This window comes from Bombus pyrosoma, linkage group LG11 (assembly GCF_014825855.1).
Source record: "Bombus pyrosoma isolate SC7728 linkage group LG11, ASM1482585v1, whole genome shotgun sequence".
In the NCBI taxonomy this organism is placed as follows: Eukaryota; Metazoa; Arthropoda; class Insecta; order Hymenoptera; family Apidae; genus Bombus; species Bombus pyrosoma.
Genome location: NC_057780.1, coordinates 16,358,201 through 16,378,730, shown reverse-complemented (window position 1 = coordinate 16,378,730; position 20,530 = coordinate 16,358,201). Strand labels below are relative to the sequence as shown.

The 20,530-nt window shown below is 36.6% G+C and overlaps 4 protein-coding genes across 11 annotated transcripts; 3 read left to right on the top strand and 1 right to left on the bottom strand.

Annotated features, from left to right (window-relative positions):
• The first annotated feature begins 415 nt into the window (after positions 1-415).
• Positions 416-4,799, top strand: LOC122572329 (allergen Cr-PI-like). Of its 2 annotated transcripts, none has more exons than XM_043737186.1 (7): positions 416-644; positions 950-1,290; positions 1,421-1,705; positions 1,800-2,817; positions 2,900-3,036; positions 3,123-3,417; positions 3,496-4,799. In XM_043737186.1, exons 1-7 carry the CDS (start codon positions 572-574, stop codon positions 4,659-4,661), a joined length of 3,315 nt encoding a protein of 1,104 aa, XP_043593121.1. In that variant the 5' UTR covers positions 416-571; the 3' UTR covers positions 4,662-4,799. The 2 variants fall into 2 exon arrangements, with proteins under 2 accessions (XP_043593121.1, XP_043593120.1); XM_043737185.1 differs by having other exon boundaries at positions 418-644; positions 1,797-2,817.
• A 130-nt stretch (positions 4,800-4,929) lies between these two features.
• Positions 4,930-10,098, bottom strand: LOC122572331 (troponin C). 2 transcript variants are annotated; one of them, XM_043737193.1, is made up of 3 exons: positions 10,080-10,098; positions 5,180-5,600; positions 4,930-5,079 (listed from the first exon to the last, which is right to left on the bottom strand). In XM_043737193.1, the coding sequence occupies exons 2-3, from the start codon at positions 5,580-5,582 to the stop codon at positions 5,051-5,053; spliced, it is 432 nt and encodes a 143-aa protein (XP_043593128.1). In that variant the 5' UTR covers positions 5,583-5,600; positions 10,080-10,098; the 3' UTR covers positions 4,930-5,050. The 2 variants fall into 2 exon arrangements, with proteins under 2 accessions (XP_043593128.1, XP_043593127.1); XM_043737192.1 differs by lacking the exon at positions 10,080-10,098 and adding an exon at positions 5,888-6,088.
• On the top strand, positions 10,080-17,415 carry LOC122572330 (palmitoyltransferase ZDHHC5-A). 4 transcript variants are annotated; one of them, XM_043737191.1, is made up of 10 exons: positions 10,080-10,217; positions 10,346-10,467; positions 10,551-10,708; positions 10,776-10,948; positions 11,080-11,274; positions 11,350-11,494; positions 12,065-12,279; positions 12,343-12,537; positions 14,333-14,514; positions 14,608-17,415. In XM_043737191.1, the coding sequence occupies exons 1-10, from the start codon at positions 10,126-10,128 to the stop codon at positions 15,024-15,026; spliced, it is 1,896 nt and encodes a 631-aa protein (XP_043593126.1). In that variant the 5' UTR covers positions 10,080-10,125; the 3' UTR covers positions 15,027-17,415. The 4 variants fall into 4 exon arrangements, with proteins under 4 accessions (XP_043593126.1, XP_043593125.1, XP_043593124.1 ...); XM_043737190.1 differs by having other exon boundaries at positions 11,350-11,431; positions 14,333-17,415; XM_043737189.1 differs by having other exon boundaries at positions 12,364-12,537; positions 14,333-17,415.
• A 423-nt stretch (positions 17,416-17,838) lies between these two features.
• Positions 17,839-20,239, top strand: LOC122572326 (RNA-binding protein with serine-rich domain 1-A-like). 3 transcript variants are annotated; one of them, XM_043737184.1, is made up of 7 exons: positions 17,839-18,040; positions 18,290-18,370; positions 18,601-18,646; positions 18,741-18,869; positions 18,957-19,265; positions 19,346-19,593; positions 19,688-20,239. In XM_043737184.1, exons 3-7 carry the CDS (start codon positions 18,642-18,644, stop codon positions 19,975-19,977), a joined length of 981 nt encoding a protein of 326 aa, XP_043593119.1. In that variant the 5' UTR covers positions 17,839-18,040; positions 18,290-18,370; positions 18,601-18,641; the 3' UTR covers positions 19,978-20,239. The 3 variants fall into 3 exon arrangements, with proteins under 3 accessions (XP_043593119.1, XP_043593118.1, XP_043593117.1); XM_043737183.1 differs by having other exon boundaries at positions 17,843-18,040; positions 18,476-18,646; XM_043737182.1 differs by lacking the exons at positions 17,839-18,040; positions 18,290-18,370 and having other exon boundaries at positions 18,377-18,646.
• Positions 20,240-20,530: the final 291 nt, after the last annotated feature.

Sequence of the window (20,530 nt, the reverse complement as noted above, 5' to 3'; positions counted from 1 at the left end):
GTATTTAATGAAGCTTATTTTATTTTACTTCGCTTTATGTACTTACGAATACGACATTATAACTTCCTATGTATATATTGTACATTTCTTTTTTAGAACTGTTTTTATATTTCTTAAGTTAAGCTACGATTATGAAGTAACTATCGTGAAAATAATATAATTAAGTAGTGCATGTACTTTTAATCCAATTATTTTCATTTGAATATTATTTAGATGAATATAAAGTAAAGGCAACTTCGTTAAATAGCAATATTTTACTAGACATAGAAAGGAAAAGTTCTTAAGAATGTTTGGATAAACAGTCACAGATAAAGAGACCCCCGAATTTTTGGTAGAAGAATAATGCATAATCTATTCATGATAATATACGTATATATACATATCCATCATTTAACCTTCGATCGAATGCGTCGAATACATTCGAAATAGTTAAGGATATCGCGGGTAGACTGCGAAATCTTGAGGGAGGTGGGTCGACAGGTCGCCGATAAATCCCTTCTTTGATAGGATTCGGGTATAAAAGACTGGTCGTAGAGGCAGACAGCATCGCATTGCATCATTGAATAATACAATGAGGTGCTTAATTGTCCTGTTGGCTCTGGTGGCCTTAGGGGCCTGTGGAAATGTCAAACAACAACATGCTGGTAAGTTACTATTTGAAATCACTATCCTGAAATTTGTCATTTTGAAACTTTTGGTAATAGTATCATGGGAATAATTCTGGACCACTTACTCAAAATCATCTTCCGCTTCTCTTTCTTCTGAAAGTATAATTGATTCTATAGTAACATTTTATAATTGACACTTTGATTCTAATTAAACTGTTTGATTTGTTTTATTATATTTCTATAATAGTAACATATTCAGTTAAAGTCATATGTGTAATATAACAAATTCCACAACATTATATTCCTCTTTCATATCAAAGAAATACTTTCATTTATTTCAGCTGACCAGAATCTCCTTAACAAACAGCAAGACATCATCCAACTCCTGCAGAAGATCTCACAGCCAATTCCAAACCAAGAACTTCAGAACCTTGGTGAAAATTATGAAATTGAGAGCAATGCTCACCAATACAACAATCCAATCATAGTAATGTACTATGCGGGTGCTGTAAAAGCTGGTTTGGTTCAACCTCAGGGTACAGTGTTCACTAATTCAATCAGTCAGCTTCGGAAAGAAGTTTCCCTACTCAACAGGATATTATTGGGTGCCAAGGACTACCAGACTTTTCTCAAGACTGCTGCATGGGCCCGTGTTCATGTTAACGAAGTACAATTTGTTAAGGTATGTAGAATCTACAGGAAGAGAAATTTATTAGTGCATTGAATTGAATTGAAGATGTTTTATATTGCTTCTAATCTTGCGCATTCCATTCTATCTATTCCATTAAATCATTTTCTTGTTCATCCAATAGGCTTTAGTTGGTGCTGTACTGACTCGCTCAGACACCCAAGGAGTCATCCTCCCACCTGTTTATGAAATCTTGCCCCAGTATCATTTGGATGCTAGAATTATTCAAGAAGCCCAAAACATTGCCATTCAAAAAGTCCAGGAAGGAGGCATTCAGAATATTCTCATCCCTGTTAACTACTCTGCACTCTTGTCTCAAGATGAACATCAACTGTCTTACTTCACTCAAGATGTTGGTCTTGCGGCATACTACTCCTATATCAACCTTGCTGGATACATTTTGGGAGAAGTAAATAATTTAAAAATTATAATTAAATATCTTCCTACATATTTAAAGAAGCACTATAAAGTTAATATAATCAATATCTGTCTTGAAACAGCAGGACCAACAACAACAGCAACAACAGCCTCTGACTCAACAACAGTATCAACAACAGATTGTAGGGAAATACTTGCAACAAGGAGGACAACAAGACCAACAAAGCACCATTGCTCATGGAGCTCAATATTTGTATCTTCATCAACAACTTTTGGCTCACTACGAACTTAACCGTCTTTCGAACGGGCTTGGTCCAATCTCTGAAATTAACTACCAAAATGTACAAGCTCTTTACCAACCACATCTTCGCGTTCTCAATGGACTTGAATTTGCTGGTCGTCCAGAGAATCTTCAACTCCAACCTCAAAAGAATAAACTCATCCAAAGTGTTATTACTCTGGAACAAAGACTGATGAATGCCATTGACTCTGGCAATGTGATCACCCCACAAGGCGCCTTCCTTTCTTTGTACCAACCACAGGGTATGAACATTCTTGGTGACTTGATTGAAGGAACTGGTAGAAGCGTCAACCCAAGGTACTATGGAAGCCTCCAGGCTGCTGCTCGCAAACTCCTTGGAAATGCTCCTGAAGTTCAGAACATTTGGGACTACACACCGTCGGCTCTTGAACTTGGACAAACTGCTGTTCACGATCCAGCCTTCTACCAACTGTTCAAAAAGGTCATGAACCTTTACCAACAATATCAAGAGTCTTTGCCTGCCTACCAGTACAACGATCTTGTCCTTCCTGGCGTTACCATCCAGAACGTCGATGTTAGCCAGCTGGTCACTCTCTTCAGCGACTATTACATCGACCTCAATGGCGTTACTGGACAATCTAACCAACAACAACAACAGCAACAAGATCAACAACAGGAACAACAGCAAAACGTTAAGGCTTATCTCAAAAGATTAGATCATCAACCCTACCAATACAAAGTCATGGTTCACAGTGAACAAAATGTACCAAGCGCAGTTGTTCGTGTCTTCCTTGGACCCAAATACGACTACCAAGGCAAACCAATTAGTATCTCTCAGAGTCGACATCTCTTTGTTCAACTTGACCAATTCATCCAAAACCGTAAGTTTCAATATTTCTTCTAACTATGAATTATTTATTTATGATCAATTTATTTTTAATATTTAATATATTTCGTGTTTAGTTCACTCTGGTCAGAACATCATCATTAGGAATTCCCAGCAAGCTCCTGGACAGAGCCCTGACTGGCCATCTACTTCTGAAATTCAAAAAGGTGTTAATGCTGCTATCCGATCTCAGGAACCATTCTTCATTACTGAGGTTTGTAAATCGTCTCCACATCGACTTTTCTGAAAAAAATGTTTTAATGAAATTGTAATTAATCATAATTAATCGTATTTTTATAGCCACACCAAATCTTCAGTTTTCCTGCTAGGTTGTCTCTTCCCAAAGGTCAACCACAAGGTTTCCCACTTCAGTTTCTCGTTGTAATCTCTTCTCCAAACCCACTTAATATGCCATACGGACCAGTAATCCCTGAACAAAACTTGTCCTACCAAGCCCAACAATACCAAATCGTGAATGCCAACCAATACCAACAATTGAAACAACAAGGACAACTTTGGCAAATGGGCGGCGGAGTTGAACAAAACGTTGAGGTTCTTCCTGAGAACTTGGCCAATGCTCAGCAACAAATAGATGGTGGTCTATCAATAACAATAAAAACTCGGCGATCATTATATAATGTTACTAACCATATATGTAATTTCTTTTTTACAGCTGTCAGGAATCACTATGCTAATGTCTACACCAGATACCACGGACAGTATCCCAATACTCAAATCCAGAACCCTATTGGCCAAGGACAAGACATGACATACAGTATCCAAGGAGTTGGAGTTGTTAACGCTGCCGGTGTTGGTGGTTCACAATCCCTAGGATTACACGGACAACACATCGCAGTTCAAAGCCAACAACAAATACAACAACAAGCTCAACAGATCCAACAACAAATACAAGCAGCAACAGCAGCAGCTCAACAAGGACAACAGGGACAACATCAGGGCCAGGGTGCTCAAATGATTTGGAATGCACAACAACAACAACAACAACAACAACAATTGCATCACGGACAACATATTAATAGCTGGTCTCCATCTCACATTGATCAGTCTGTCGTCCAATCTGTACAACAAGGATTACAAGGACTATCTGGTCTGGCTGGTGCACAAGGTCTCCAGGGTGCACAGGGTGCTCAAGGTGTTCAAGGTGTCAAAGGTGTCTCTGGCGTCAAAGCTGTTTCTGGTGTCAAAGGTGTAGCTGGCGTCCAAGGTGTAGCTGGTGTCCAAGGTGTAGCTGGCGTCCAAGGTGTAGCTGGCGTTCAAGGCGTAGCTGGCGTCCAAGGTGTTCAAAGAGTCCAAAATGCAGCTGGCGTTCAAGGTGTAGCTGGTGTCCAAGGTGTTCAAGGAGTCCAGGGTGTACAACAAGGCGGAATTCAAGGCGGAGTACAAGGCCTGTCTGCTGTTTTGCAAGGAGGAGTATCATCACAAAGTTGGGGAATTGGACAAGGTTTACAAGGAGTGAATGTTCCGTATGGCATGCAAGGAGCCCAAGGTATCGGAGGAGTTCAATCTTGGCCAAACTCTCAAGTCCAAGGTGGAATCTCAGGAAGTGGTATTGTCGCCAGCGGACAACAACACGCTGGTGGCTTCCAAGGAATCTACGCACAAGCACAAACTGTTCAGGACCCATCTGTCAGCGAATACTACCAGAACAAACCAATCTCTGAAATTATTGGTGGTGCTATCTCCCTTGATGGCAAACCTCTCGGCTTCCCTCTGGAAAGACCGTTGGCTCCTGGTGCTCTTAGCGTTTCCAACATCTTCGTGCAAGACGTTCTCGTCTTCCACCAAGGTCAACCCACCAACGACATCACTCAGCCATAAATGTTCCTACGGCGAAGCGCGCCTTGTTAGAAGTCGTGTGAAGATGGTTTATACGACGGACTTATCGCGCACGAGATGTTATTAATGTTAATAATTAAAGAAAAGATTTATTGATGTATCAATTATAATGAATAAATTGCCGTCAAGAGCAAATGTTTATTATAAAATCTGGTCTTCTGCACCTTACTTGCATCTTTCAAATACAACAACTCACTTTTTCGAATTACGGATTTAAGTGGAGTAGGATTTTTAATAATTAACAAATGAAAAATGTATATCATCGTTTTATTAAACAAGTTTCAAGATACTCTAGTGCCAACAAAAATATTAAAATAATATTTCAAATGTATTGTCTTCGATGTCGCTCTGCCAATTGTTTCAAACCATGATTATTCTCCGGTCATCATCTCCATGAATTCTACAAATATAATAATCACGTAGAATCTAATTACTCAAGGCAATAATAATTTAATTTGAGAATTTTGCAATGAAAATGAAGAAAAGAACCAAGTACATACCATCGAAATCAACTGTGCCCGATCCATCAGTATCAATTTCAGCAATTATACCATCTAAATCCGCGCTAGTGAGTTTGTCATCCAGAGCAGCAAGAATTTCCTTTAACGTAGCCGTTGTGATGTATCCATTTCCCTCGCGATCGTACAAACGGAAGGCCTCTTTCAATTCTTCCTGCATCGCCTCGGCATCTTCTTCTTCTAAGAATCGACCAGCGATTCTGCAGAAGCCATCAAAGTTCACCTTGCCGGTCCCTTCTGGATCGTTCTCCGCGATGATAGCGTTCAAATCTGCATCATCGAATAGTTGACCCATTGTGTTCAATATCGTTGAAATCTTCAGCGTGTCGATGAAGCCGCTTTTCGTCGTATCGAACATTTGGAACGCTTTTCGCATCACAGCCATTTTTTGCTCATCTTCTTCCTGTAAAGCAACAATTCAATTTGCATCGCGTTTTTTCATAAAAAAATCGTACATATAATCAATCTCCAGCAAGTCTTCTCTTTTTATTTATTATTAATCTTCGGCAACTATCCCTTCTCACAATTATTTACTGTGTACATGTAAATATCTTTTTTTTTTTTATTCACTTTTATAAAAGAAAATCACTAATAAGGCAATCATTTTTGTGCGAAGGCGAGTAAACGTCGAATCGAACACAAAGTGAGAGACTCGACGACGACGAGGGTAAACGTTTACGCGACTCTTACCATGGTGACGGATATCTCGCACGGCGGACGACGGATACCTGAAGTGCCGCGGCTTTTCCGTCCCGGTATAAAGACATCCACAGCGTCTGGTAAACCAGCTAGAAAACTGGTGGGCGCAAAAATAGAGCGACGCGACGAAAAATGAAATATGTTATAAGTGGGTCCTCCGTGATGTCGGAAGGCCGACGCTAAATCACACAAGATTGCAATTCGAATTGCATGATCACCTGTACACATTGATCACACATCTTAAATTATATCATCGGAACGCGGTGGTCGTTGGTGTATTACTGGATCGTGGATTATTTTCATTCGTTACAACAACAATCGCGGTTTCCTCCGGTATATTTAAAGATTCGAATAACATAGACATTACGTTTCGGATTTCCGATTAAGAAGGAAATGTAGGAGGAAATATAAAAGACGAGAAAACCGGTATCATGTAAATATCATGTTCATTCATGAAACGCTAGAAAGTGTAAAAGAATTTGATATTATTTATCTTAACAAATATATTAACATTCCGTAGTTTACCGAGTAAAGATTTTATTATCGCGGATATAATCCAATGTCATCAAATAAGCATTGATTATGCAAATCTTCTCCCCACGAGTATCTATCTTCGAGCAAATAATTCCTATGCGATAAAAAAGTACATCTACATGCAATTTTCAGACACGACGCTGTTCTTAGATTCGGCTGCCCACGCATTGCAAACCATTACAACACCACCTTCCACCTGGTTTGCTCTAACAACAAAAATATAACGAGCCTTCGGACTCTTTCAAGACGATTCATCAACGATTCTCACGCATTTTCCAGATTCGAGAAAATAGGTCAGTGGTCATTTTCTGCAAATGCGAATAGAATACTGCTGTTCCGTGGATATTATTCTACTTGACTCCATAAACATTCCAAAACTGTCTGCACTAACTCTGTTTAGTCGTATCAACATACCGATAATGATATAAACAATGGCAAAGTATCGTTTACCTTAACTTCTATTAATATTCAAGCTGTCCCCATTTATAATATTTTCTTCGTATAATTTATAAGGCAAATCATTCTTACCTCGCTACGGTTTTTGGAATTTTTATATTCTAATCTTGGTCTTGTTTCAAAAAGTAAAAAGTTCCTCACTAACTTTTAAGAAAGATCTCGGTCTAGAATCGAAACAATCGATTATATAATTTATCAATGATCCTACAGGCGAATATTTTTCTCATACATAAGAACATTTTTAACGACGAGAGAATATGAGAACAAATAACGTAACAAGGCGAGGGCTATTTTGTTTTCTGATCTCTAACTAGCGAAATAAAGTAAATCTGATTCATATAGTATCATTAACTTATAAATAAACTGCGAATGTTTATGCAAATCTATATTCTTGTACACATGGATAAAGAATTGAACAATGCTTTGGAGATCGGAAAGGAATCGATGCTCAAGTGAGAAGTCGCTATTCTCAAAAGATAAGTCTACGGCTATAAATAATATGTACCAGGTGATTAATCAGACACGATAGACGTGTGTATACAAGATTTTCGCTTTGGATGTCAGTGGAATGTAAAATGTTTGTACCGAACCCATTTTCATTCAGTCGATGCTCGTTTGAAAATGCCGTGGGCGCATATGAAGATCGGCCAACAGATACGTTATACGTAAATTTGTCTCATTAGAAATATTTTCGGTTGCCAGCGCATCATCATCATTACCATCATCGTCGTGGTTGTCGTGGTCACCACCGTAGGTGATATTACCACGCGTAGCTCTCATCAATGCTCACCGAGGAGTGACAACGGCGTTTCGAGCGTGCAAAAGCAATTACGTTTCGGTGCCAAGTTCTGAAAATCATCGTCCCCTTGGCACGAGGCCGTTCCTCGGAAGCCGACTTGTTAAAGAGGCATGCGGATACTGCCCTCGGTGATCCAGCATCGTCTTGAAATTAATTCTTAGAAAAATCAATTCTCCTAATAATAACATCTCTTCCATTTTTATCTCATTGGCGCATACAGATCGAGCTTCACTTGAAATCATTACGTAAAATCTTCCATATAGTATGTATAACGTTGGACCATTATTGCAAGTCGCTTGCAAACTTCAGCTGAGGATAACTTCTATCGCTGTTCAGTTTCAGAAGACACGTTACACGATAAGTAATGATTAGGAGAGCAACGAAGATAACAGATTATTTCGTGTCACTGATAGCAAAAAAGTCATTAAGGACCAACGTTGCGTTAACGCAATAGCACATTATCTGCAATATTTCTTGCAGTTTAGTCAATCTATACGTCTATAATTCTGTTTTTTAACATTATAATTGCATAATTACGAAAGAAAATTCCAAGGATTTACTTTTTAGGTCTATTCCCTCTGTCCACAAATATTTTTTAAACGGTTGAAAAGGTTGAAATATTTATAGCGCTATGATAAACTATGTTTCTTTAAATTTTTGTGTGTCTCTAATTTGAGTAATGGTCTTACATAAGGTATCCATTATTGCTCTAATACAATTTCTTATAATAGTGTTCGCGGATTATAAAATGCACTGTTTTTAACAAGCAAAAGAGAAATATTCTTAGATCCTATGAAGTAGCGAAATTCATTTGAAAATGCATTCTTGATTGTAAAAGTTAAATAATAACCGAGTTTATATAACAAAGTTCTCTGGTATGTGGCATAATTCTGTTCTAATTCTTAAATGTACGACGTGGGTGGTAAAGCATCGTTAATAGTAGACTGTATTTCAATCCGAAAGCCATGAATTTAGCAATAAGCATTTAATGCATGGACATGATAACTTAACTTAAACTGTATCGATACAAATTAGCGAAACATGTCAAATGTATCAAACGGGTGTATGTGAAACATGTTATCCATTCTAGATGATTCGTATCGATGGGATTCTTCTCGCTATTTTGTAGTTCGTCATCTGGTTGGCCTCCTGCCATACTTCCTAATATAGTGCCGTCGCAACGGTCCTTCCTTGACAGTTTTTTGCTTGCTATTATGAAATTTAAGCTAATTCTCGTTTTCACACGATACTCTAAGAAAGAATTTTTATGGGAATATTTTCTATTCCAATATACATAAATTCTACACGTTATAGTCTATCTGCATGCAACACATATATGAATAGTATAATTAAAGTTAATACGTATATTTAATTATTTTGTAACATGAAACTTATTAGAAGAAAATTTATTTAATTTATTCCTATCCCATAAGTAGAATCCTCCTCTCCATACTTTTAAAAATATCTTCCAATTTTCTGAGATTTGAAGAACTTAAATATTCAAATCAATTTGATGATTCAATAACACTGATTAAAAAATTGATAAATCCATTAACAAATGAACATACATATCGAATGAAGAAATTTAAAAATTAATGCCTATGTTCAGAAGAAAAACCCGATCAATTATATTATATTTTGAAATAAGATTTATGAAACATCGTGTAACTTTTTGTAGACAGTTTATTAGAAAAAAGTGTGTAAGAAGATCAATTTATGTATTAATACTACTGTTAGAATATGTACGCAATCAAGATTTGAATGAATTTGCTATAACGATTTGAAAAAAAAATGGGTCATTTGGAAGAAGATGGGTCGGTGGAAATGATTTCCTTTAGCGCTTGGAATTCCCTAGAATCGTCGGTAAGGAAGTTTTTTTTAAAAAAGAATTCATATTTTCTGTCGATAAATACGAAATTCGAAATTGCGAAGGTTTGGAAATATCGCATCCAACGACGTTAAGCTACATATGACTACATTAAGCCGAGATTACGCTCCTATAGACATAGAACAATGGAGAATCGTGAAAATGAACCGTAAGGCCTCGATGGATCATATTATGGAACGCTTGTATTAGAGGGGGCACGGCTCACTGTCCGGCCACAATATATACATATATGTATATATGTATATTATATATATGTATATACATATATATCTATGTCAGCAAGGTAGTGTGTTCGCGGATCGTGTATGCAGAAGTGCTTAAATATTAATCACGTTACGAATGTTTTTACTGAAGTGACGCGCGTGTAATAGACGGATAGACTATCGAAATGCCACGGATGTACAGGCATAGCGCGAATGGAAATCCGTGCTAAATACGGATCGCGCAATTTGCAAATAAGCAGTGCCGATGGACGCGGCCATGTTTTCTGGTAGCAGAAATCTTACCCATTAATAATTCGTTAATCGTCGACCACGAAGTGGAGTGTACAGAATGCCGAAATGCGATGTAAAGACAAGGTATCTACCAGCTACGTTTGCCTGGACAGCCCTATTAAGCACCACGACACTCTTCTTCTGTTTTCCGTAAGTTCCGCACACATGTCTACCTTCTCGTGAGTGGCCGCAGTGTTTGCGCTCCTGTTTTCGTTCTTAAGAATATACCAATTTTTTGTTAAAACGTGTGTTCACTATGTATTACTTGGATCTTCTAGCTGTCAATATTACGTGTTTCGATGGGGGACATGGGTACCTGCTCTTCAAGGAGTCATTACCTTTTTTGTTTTGGCAAATTTTACACTAGCAACATTTATGGACCCAGGTGTTATTCCAAAAGGTATGTTTATACGTGAAGTGCAAGTTTTACATATACAATTTACAAAAATATAGTTCCTGAAGTAGCATGATTTTCTTTTAAAGCACCTCCTGACGAGGATAGAGAAGATGATTTCCATGCTCCATTATATAAAAATGTAGAAATTAATGGCATTACAGTTCGTATGAAATGGTGTGTTACATGCAAGTTTTATAGACCTCCACGTTGTTCACATTGCAGTGTGTGCAATCATTGTATTGAGGTATAGACTCAATGTAATTTAAATGATTCTGTTGTACGAAAGTCTAATTTTCTTTTTATGTTTTCAGACATTCGATCATCACTGCCCATGGGTAAATAATTGTATTGGTAGGAGAAATTACAGGTTCTTTTTTTTCTTTCTCCTGTCACTTAGTTTTCATATGCTCAGTATATTTGGACTTTGCCTATATTTTGTATTGGAACGTAAGCAACAGTTGGGTGAAGTGGATACTATTGTGGCGTATCCTTTTTTCCTAAATTAATAATTGCAATCTTATGAGATGCTGCAATTTATATTTGGCATTAGTTTTAAGTGATAAATCTCTTTGCTGCAAACATGACTGTATTTTAAAATCCTTAAATTTAAAATAGGCTTGTACTTATGGGAGTGGTTATACTTCTGTTCATTCCAATCTTTGGACTGACTGGCTTTCACGTAGTACTTGTTTCCAGAGGACGTACAACAAATGAACAGGTAACGGGTAAATTTAATGGAGGCTACAATCCTTTTTCTCATGGTTGCTTACACAATTGCTGTTATACGCAATTTGGACCACAATACCCCAGGTAATGTACTAGTTAATTTTTTACTCAAAATATTATATGAAATAAATAAGTAATTACGAATTTATAACATTTCAGTTTGATTAAGCCTGAAAAGTATTCAGGAAAACGGTGCGGAGTTTCTACATCTGAGATATCGACTATAGGCAGTGAGAACCAGGTAAAAACCTACATGGATAGCAGCAATGGTGTTAGAAATGCCAGTTCAAATGCTTACAATAAGGTAAGAGCTAGTGCAACTTTGCTTGATACTTCTGATACTACATACAAGAAGATTTTACAAATGTAAATAGCTCTTCCTTTCTAGCATGCAACTTTAATGCTTTTTTGATGTTTAACACACACAGTTGTATGTAGTTTTATTATAGATATGTAATTCACTCCGCTTTAGGACATTTCAGGTTCATGCTAATCTATTCTTTCCCGCGCTTCAGAGCTTCAATAAAATGTATATCGCTGCTCGCAAATGTAGTGCATATCAACACATTTAAGAAGATGTTGCACGATTTTTCAAGTTTTACAAATTTTTGTTCGTTAATTCCAAGTTTTCTCCTTTAGTGTACAATTTCCAGTGACGATTCTTCCTCTACGTAATATTTTATTTTCAACGTTGGAAAAAGATGCGGCAGTTATTTTCTGTTCAGTTCCCTATTCCTTACTCATCCTGGTCGAACGCCAATATCCCTAAGAAATGTGCATTATTTATGTACAAAAGCGTGCTATAATAATTTGGTAATGAACATTAATTCTTTATTGCAATAAAGATAGCATCAAGTTGGATTATTATTTCCAGTTGTCTCCTGGACGAGATGGGTCGGATACAGACATGGAACCTACCGCATCGCAATCTGCGGATTGCGAACCCACACCTCCAGTACAAAGACATGGTTCCAAAAGCAATTTCTTCCTGCCACCTGTGGAGAATAGTGAATCTCCCAGGCACCCTCCACCGTCGCAACATCGCCATCCAATGCACCACACTAGAGGCAGCCCTCACCCAAGGCCAAGGTAAAATAAAAAATGACAGCAAATGATACATCGTTTGCTAATTGTTTTTCTAATATACATAAGGTACGTTGTCAATACCTATAGGGGAATGAACGGTTCTCGGAGCCATACGCCTGATCCTTTATCGCCAGAAACAAGTGGTTCACCAGCCACAGCTTCTCAAAGAGGCCAAGGTCAAGGGGGCGCCAGTCCAACAACGCAACGGATTAAAGCTATTGGAGTACCAACTCCACTTGCAATTTCCAGTCCTATTCGCAGGTATACTATGCTTGTCTGTCGCCTTTGAAACGAAAATAGAACAATTACAAATTCAAATTAAACATACTTCGAAAGAAAGAGAAATATGTGCAAGTGTATATTGTATGATACAATCTTGTGTGATATAAAAATTATTAAATATTTGTTCTATTCCGTGGATATATATATATATAAAGTACTTTTGGAATATTTAACTTTTAGATGTATATTTTTCTTTTTTTTTCTTAATTGTACGTCGCGGCGTTTTCACATTGCACAAAAATTTATCTCGTTGTAGAGAGCAAGAGGGAAGCGCCACATTTAGTAATAGTTTACATTGCATTTCTTGAGCACGCTACCAATACAAATTGAACAGTCTCCTTTTTCAATGTCCTGTTTGCTACCTCTCAACATGATGTGAAGCCTGTTTACTTCAGATTCCTCATCCCTCACTATGAACACCTCACTCTTGCTCTTATTCTTTCTTCCTTTATTCTCTCACCAGTATTCTCACCTTCTGAATGACGAAGGAACGTGATGAAAAAAAATGTTGCGCGATGTAGATCACAATAATATCGTAGAGAATTAGTTTCTCTGCATGTACATATTACAAGATATATGGTATATAGATAAGTTTGTGTCCCACTGCAGGGGGTGGTAACTGCAAGGAGCTGCTTTCTACCATCACGTTGCAACCTACTGCAGGTAAACACGAACTTCATCCTACGAGGACATATCGTAGTTTAAAGTTATGCTTTCTTGCGTATATTCCATACATATATCTATCTATCTATATATACATATATACATACATATATATGTAGATATTACTGTTATACATATTAATATATATGTATATATATTTTTAAGAAAAATGCATACTTTAGTCTAGATACAAAAGGTGCCTATCAAGTCTGTCCACCTCAAATATCTTCATTATTTCAAGTAATAAGTGAAAATATTATTTGCAAATGTGTATGGTTGCAAGAAAGATATAACGATACAGATGATGACAATAATTATTTTCCAGGGGGAGATATAATAAAAATTTGACGATCGATTTTTTAAACGGAGTATTCAACCTTTTGTCGTAAATTTCGATGAAATACTGACTTTTGAGTATGATAATTTTGTTTATTCTATTATTTTCATTGTGAAGCATGTTCAGTATATGTATTTGGAATATAAACAGTAGGTAATAAATATCATTCACAGTTAAATTTTCAACTTTTTAGTATTAACATAGTCTTTCATTATGATCATAAAATTCATAAATGAAGTTTTCATTCAAAGAACAAGTAAACATGTTTTCTATTTATGGAAATTTTCATTTATGGTGTACACGGAATCCATTATTTTATCAAATTTGATCATACAAAATTGCACATTCATCTAGGGAAAAAGGATTGTGTTATATTTTTTGCAACCATGCAACTTTTTTGAATAACATTTTCATTTGTTATGTGAATAATAAAGACATTTAAGATGGACATATTTGTCGGAATATCCAGTATTATATACATATTTATACACGTATCAGTCGACAAACACGCAAGTAAATGTCCACATACATATGTATATCCTAGGTTCGCTGCGTTTTTACTTTTTCTTGGATAGATGCTAATTTTTATAACAGGAATGATGCGCTGTTCTCTCTCTCCTGTATGTCTCGCCAGAGCCGTATTTGTATGGCTACAATGCTCAGCACTCGCATATTCATCTTGGTTCACTGTATTATTGTGCATTTGTCGAGTATTCAATTACCAAGTGTGGTATTTAAAAGCACGGAGATCAAAATATTGTATCTCTGTTACAGATCAAATCCAGGTACGCCGACGCAGGTCCGTCGGCCAGATTTTATAGGAGTTAACGACGCACCGACTTATTACGATGTACAGCAAGGAAATAATACCGGTGTTGGTGCTGCTAGTGGTGCCGTCGTAACCGGTTATAGCCCGCAGCGACGGTTCTTATCAGAGAGTGAGCTCGTTCGTCAAGGTACTGATCATTCATATTCAAGAACTAACAATACTGTCGACAATATCCGAGAATTAGCGGGTTCACCTCAACGTGGTGTCTATATGTGGAAAGATAATTCTCCTGGCAGCTATCCTGCTCCAACCGGTACGGCAAATGCAACGACACATCAGTCACCCTCGCAAAGACCTCCACCACCGTATGATTATTACCGTTCCAATCCAACGAGTCCTACTCAGCAATTGTACGTGAATACTCCTAGAGCGGCGTACCATCCTGCGATGAGGGGTGGAGTACCGGTCTTCCCACCGCATCAGTCGCCACAGGTGAAACGAAAAGCCACAATGGCGACACCAACTACTCCGACATCAGGTGATACTCGACGCAGACCAATGTCTTTTGTTAGAGCTTTGGAAATGACGGATTCTATGGAAATGGTGTCAGCGCCTAATGAGAACAGATCACAAAGGCCCACGACGCCGACACCGGATCGTGCTAGTGTTTATGATATGAACTATGAGATATCCGTATAGCCCACCTTTACGGTCTCCGCACCATCTTGCGGCTGGACGGAGATTGTACAAGAATTGCCGTCATTACGCGTCTCCTATTCCAAAGAGGAAAGAACATATGCCGCTTACGAGATATCCGTCTGAATCTTCGTGTCGAAGCAGCTAAATAATTTACATCAAATGATATTATTCCGGTCGGGATATTATAAAGTTCTTCCGGCCCAAATGTTGATCGACATTTATTGTACTCCACATCCACCGCCAACATACTTGGAACAATGTAGAGCAAGGCCAATTATTTTCCCGAGGGAACAAGGACGTCAAACGCTGTCATCGTTCATCTATGTTATTAGTGATACCCGCAGTGTACAATGCGTATTATGAACGATGGTATGTTAAAATATATTCAGTGGAATAATAATAGTCGATAGACAAGAATCTTCGGGAAAAATCGGTATCGGTGTTTAATGATTTCCATTGTGATTTACTAACAACGGAAAATGCATTAGATTCTTTGTTTCGCGTTGAACTCGGAAGAACGTCAAACTGATAAAAGAAAGGTGTTCATCGCCGAGTCTACGGTTAATATAAGACTGTCTGTCTCGTTATTAGCAAAAATTTTTGATTTAGTCATTTTTTAAAGGGTGTTCATTCAATTCAACATGTACACGAAATGAAACGTGTTCATTTATCCGAGGGAGAAAGAAGCGTTCGGACCGATTGACAATTGAAGTAATCGAGTCACGAAAGCGTCAACGAAAGTAATTCCGAACGCTTAGTGATAATCGCTAAGCAAGAACAGCTGCTGACGAATTTTCCCTCGTTTAGCAGCGTACACAATTCTATTTTTTAGTACTCAACATAAAGTCAGTTTAGATTTTGATACCGTGATGTCGTGACTCAATTTCTCGAAATGCAGCATCGATTAATTTTCCTTTTTCTTTTCCTTATCGATCAAAATACACAATTAGACGAGTAACAAAGAAAATAGGGATTATCGTTGCGCACCATTTTTTAGGGTCGGTTTTGACTCATGGTCGTGTTCTTTTTTCGTTGTGTAACAATACAGACGAAAGTAGAGCAACACTGTAAACAGAATGAAAATCGAACCTGCTACTATAGTCTCCTATCTTCATTGATGCAAGAAGAGTTTGTGTCCAGTTAAAAAAAAGTTACTTAATCGACTTAAGTCATTATCCGGATAGAATAACAAATTCTGTGTAAAATAATCGTGTAAAATGAAATGTGTAGCAAATTTTTAATATACATATTTAACAATATTTATACGTAAATAATAAAAAAATATAAGACTTTATAATGATTTCATTTGTTTGTTATAAATGATGATTTTATCGATGTGACCACTAATATGATCAATTAATTTTTACGAAATAAAACAAAAGAAGAATGGTTAGAAAGATATACGAAAGAGAACTGTATGAATGCCAAGAGGAAACGGATGGATGGACGAATGGATGTATAACAAGAGAATATTTAGAATATCTAGGCGAGAAAGCAAATGACAGACCAGTATGTTTTAAACGTTTACAATGGTGGATGATTATTCGATAATAGAAGAAAGAAAAGAAAAACAGAAAAAAATTAAACATAAATAACGGACTTTGTTAACAAGGGGAATACAATTTTGTAATATATATATTGCATAAATTTATTGATATATCTACAGCTACTGTTAAGTTTGTAATATACCCTGCTTAAAAAAAAATTGCATGGCGATTTCTGTATTATGTATTTGTATGCGAGACCAATATTATCAATTATGCAAGCTTAAGGAATAATTGCGAACCGTGTATGCGTAAGGTAATCGTGAAATATTGCGTGCCCAGTTACCTTGCGACAAATTGGTAATCGAATTATTATTGTTAAATAACACATATCGTTCTGCTAAAGGGCTTATCAAACATCGAATATTTTCAGGCTAAAGAAACATTTCCTCGATGAATATCCGATATCTTTGATAAAAAAGAAAAGAACAATGTATACACAAAAATGATTAGAAATATTTCTTCCATTGCTGGCGCTACTGATAAAACGCGTTACTCGTTTCCTATTTATTTTCTGATTATATATATTTTCCTTTTTCTTTACAATGAGCTGTGCCAAAACAAAGGAAACATACGATTTTCCATATTTCACTCCAATTATGTAGTTTTCACATAATGAGCACTTAAAAAAGAAGTAAATAAAAGTAAACAAAGGACTGGTACAACGTTAAAACGGATTGCTTTAGAGGATTATGCGTAAGGTGTGACGAATGTTTAGTGTTTATAATTCGGTGTACTTGTACATAAATATTGCTCGTTACTATCACTTAAATGTACATACATATACATTTCGGTACTTACGTATCGCTGCAGCAATCTACAAAAATAAAATTCATGAAACACAAGCTGATTGTACTCTAATTGTGCTAGAATATCTTTGATTTCATTATTTATTGTATTTATTATTATATTTTTCAGGTATTAATTACGGCGTCTCATTCTTGCAATTGGGCCAAACCAAATTTTAAAAAGAGCAGAAATTAAATCAAAATTAGGTGGTTTCGAATGATCGTATCACGTGGTACATGAAACTCGATTAAAAAAGGTAGAGGTGACCTTGAAATCTATGTAGTGCCTCCATTTCCGGAGTAGGTGTAGGTATCACGTGATATATTATTGGAGCTACTTAATTTTGTCTAATAAAATCATCGTCTATCTTGTACTGTCTTAACTACAGCTTAAGTAACTATGAGTTACAAAGAATACTCTTGATAAGGAACGAATTTGAAAAGCGCGGCTTATTATAAGAGTGTTCATAAAGAAGATTATAAGTAGTCTTATCAATTTATGAATGTTGATCGAAATTTACACGTGGATACATAGATAACATAATTATTAAAAGATGCTAACAATATATATATTTAATAATTTTTAGTTTCAGGTAGTTACGGTATTAAAAAGCACCAATGGTAAAATACTTTTCATGCATACTATTTTTGAGCACAACTGTACAAATATGCAAGGAAAAACGTGAGTTATGTTACTTTTTAAGTTCATGATAAGAGAAATTTATGATTGTTTCATGATCTTGAAACGATTCGATATTAAATGATATGCAATTTTTACATTTGTCGTTATATTTAATATGAGTGATACAAGATATAATTGAAACATAACTGTTAATGTGCTAAAAAAATATCAAATAACAAATGTGGGTGTATCATTTATCTTGCAACTATTTTAATAGTATATAAAATGGTTTTTTTATTGTTTGGTCAGATTTTCATGAATTTTATGGTCTCAGATAATATGGCCGCAACCCGGCGGGAATAACGACGCCAGCGCCGTGTCATTTTATTGGTAATTTTGTTTCACATACTTCATAAACTTTGTATGTTATTCTATTATGTTTCGTTGATGGAATAAAGTTCTTAATTGTCGATGTTATATATTGTTTATATGCAGTATTATTAAATACGTACACCTAACAACGAGAACGTGTTCTGTGAATTGGCGACTATCTTTTAGCGGCACCGTCCGCCATTATTGGCATTTGCACGGCGTTCAACAAGATTTTCTTACGTTTATAGGGCCGAAACCACACCTATAACCTGAAGATTTATATCATACTATGATGTGAGTAATCCATATTATTTTTTTACCGTTTTGATGTTTTTTTTTTAGTTTAATCGTAACCTCGTCATTACCGGGTGTTTTCATGTGTACGTAGGGCACGCAGCCGTAAAGATAGCACGGGTAAAAGTGACTCTGAAGTCACTGATAAAGAAAATAAGAGGGAAAGAGGTAGAGAAAGGGACAGAAAAAAGCGGGCTGCCTCAACGTCCAGCAGTGGCAGTAGGTGAGGAAACAAATATTTTTCTGGTAGAATTAATAATTAAAAATGAAAAATTATACTCAATATATTTCTATTATTCACATTTCACAGTTCTTCTGATAGTAGCTCAGGATCATCGTCCACAAGCAGTGGAAGCAGTTCCAGATCAAGCTCTACTTCAAGTACTACCTCTACCAGTTCAGCAAGTTCTTCTGGAAGTTCTAGGGATAGGGGAAGAAAACGAAGCAGAAGCAAGAGTGTAGATGCTTCGCGTAGACATGATAACAAAGAAAAAGAAAGGGAAAAGGAAAGAGAAAGAGAAAGGGATAGAGACAGGGACAGAGACAGGGACAGAGAAAAAGATAAAAAGAAGAGCAGTAATTCTGTAATTGATAAACCGAAACCCAAAGGACGCTCTAGGTGAAAATATTAATCGAGATCATGTGTACAAATAGCCTTACTTGTAACTTCTTTTTTATTTCATTTAATTTGTATTATAGATCACCTTCACCACGTAGAAAACGTAGGGAAAGATCACCAATTCCAAGACCAACAAAAATACATATTGGACATCTAACCCGTAACGTTACTAAAGAACATATTATGGAAATTTTTTCTACATACGGTCAGATAAAAATGGTCGATTTTGCAATGGATAAGCTTCATCCAAATCAAGGACGAGGCTTTGCTTATGTGGAGTTTGAAACAGCAGATGAAGCTGAGAACGCAATGAAACACATGGATGGTGGTAAGTACAAAATTTCGAACTTTTTCTTACTTATTGTCTTGTTAATAGATACCAATAATTTAATTTAATGAGTATTTCTCCTATATATCTATAGGACAAATAGATGGTCAGGAAATTACTGCTGCCCCAGTATTATTACCAAAACCACGACCATTACCGATGCGGAGGATGTCACCTTTAATGGGAAGAAGAGCGCCTCCACGATGGGGTGGTGGAGGTAGAAATACTCCTCCTCGTTATCGGAGACGTTCACCACCAATTAATCGTCGCAGAAGCCCACGGCCACCAAGACGTAGACCAAGAACTCGTTCGCGTAGTCCCCCAAATAATCCACGACATCGGCACCGTCGCTATACGAGATCAAGCTCTAGCAGTTCTCGATAGCAACCTTTTTTGTACATATAAAATAAGAACTAAATTTGACCAAAGTCAGTTCATTCTGATTGGTCGTCTTAATATATTAAGCAAAACAATTTTTACCAATTCATTCGATCATATTGACTGGGAAAGTGTATTATGCATTCAAAAATACACTACATTTGTCCACGACGGTGTTCATGACAATTTACGTTCTTGTCAATGACTAAAACACCATCCGTGATCCGCAAGTTCTGCTTTTGAAATATATCAATTTCACACGTGATAAGTATATTGCTATTGATTGGTACCTGAAGGCCGATGACCCCGGATAAAAGAATGTATTCTGAGACATTGTCATACACGATAGTATTAAATATAAAACATGAAGACTTCAGAAGAAATATTATTACTAAATATTATTTAGTAATATAAGTACGTAATATGTAAGCGTAATCTCGTAAAGAAATATAAAAAGTTTAAACTTTTTTGTCGTAAAGTGTAGTGGCAGTGTGTCTATTTATAAACTAGTAATATCTTTTTCTGAGGTCTTTATGAACTGTTCAAATGTTTCAGGCTT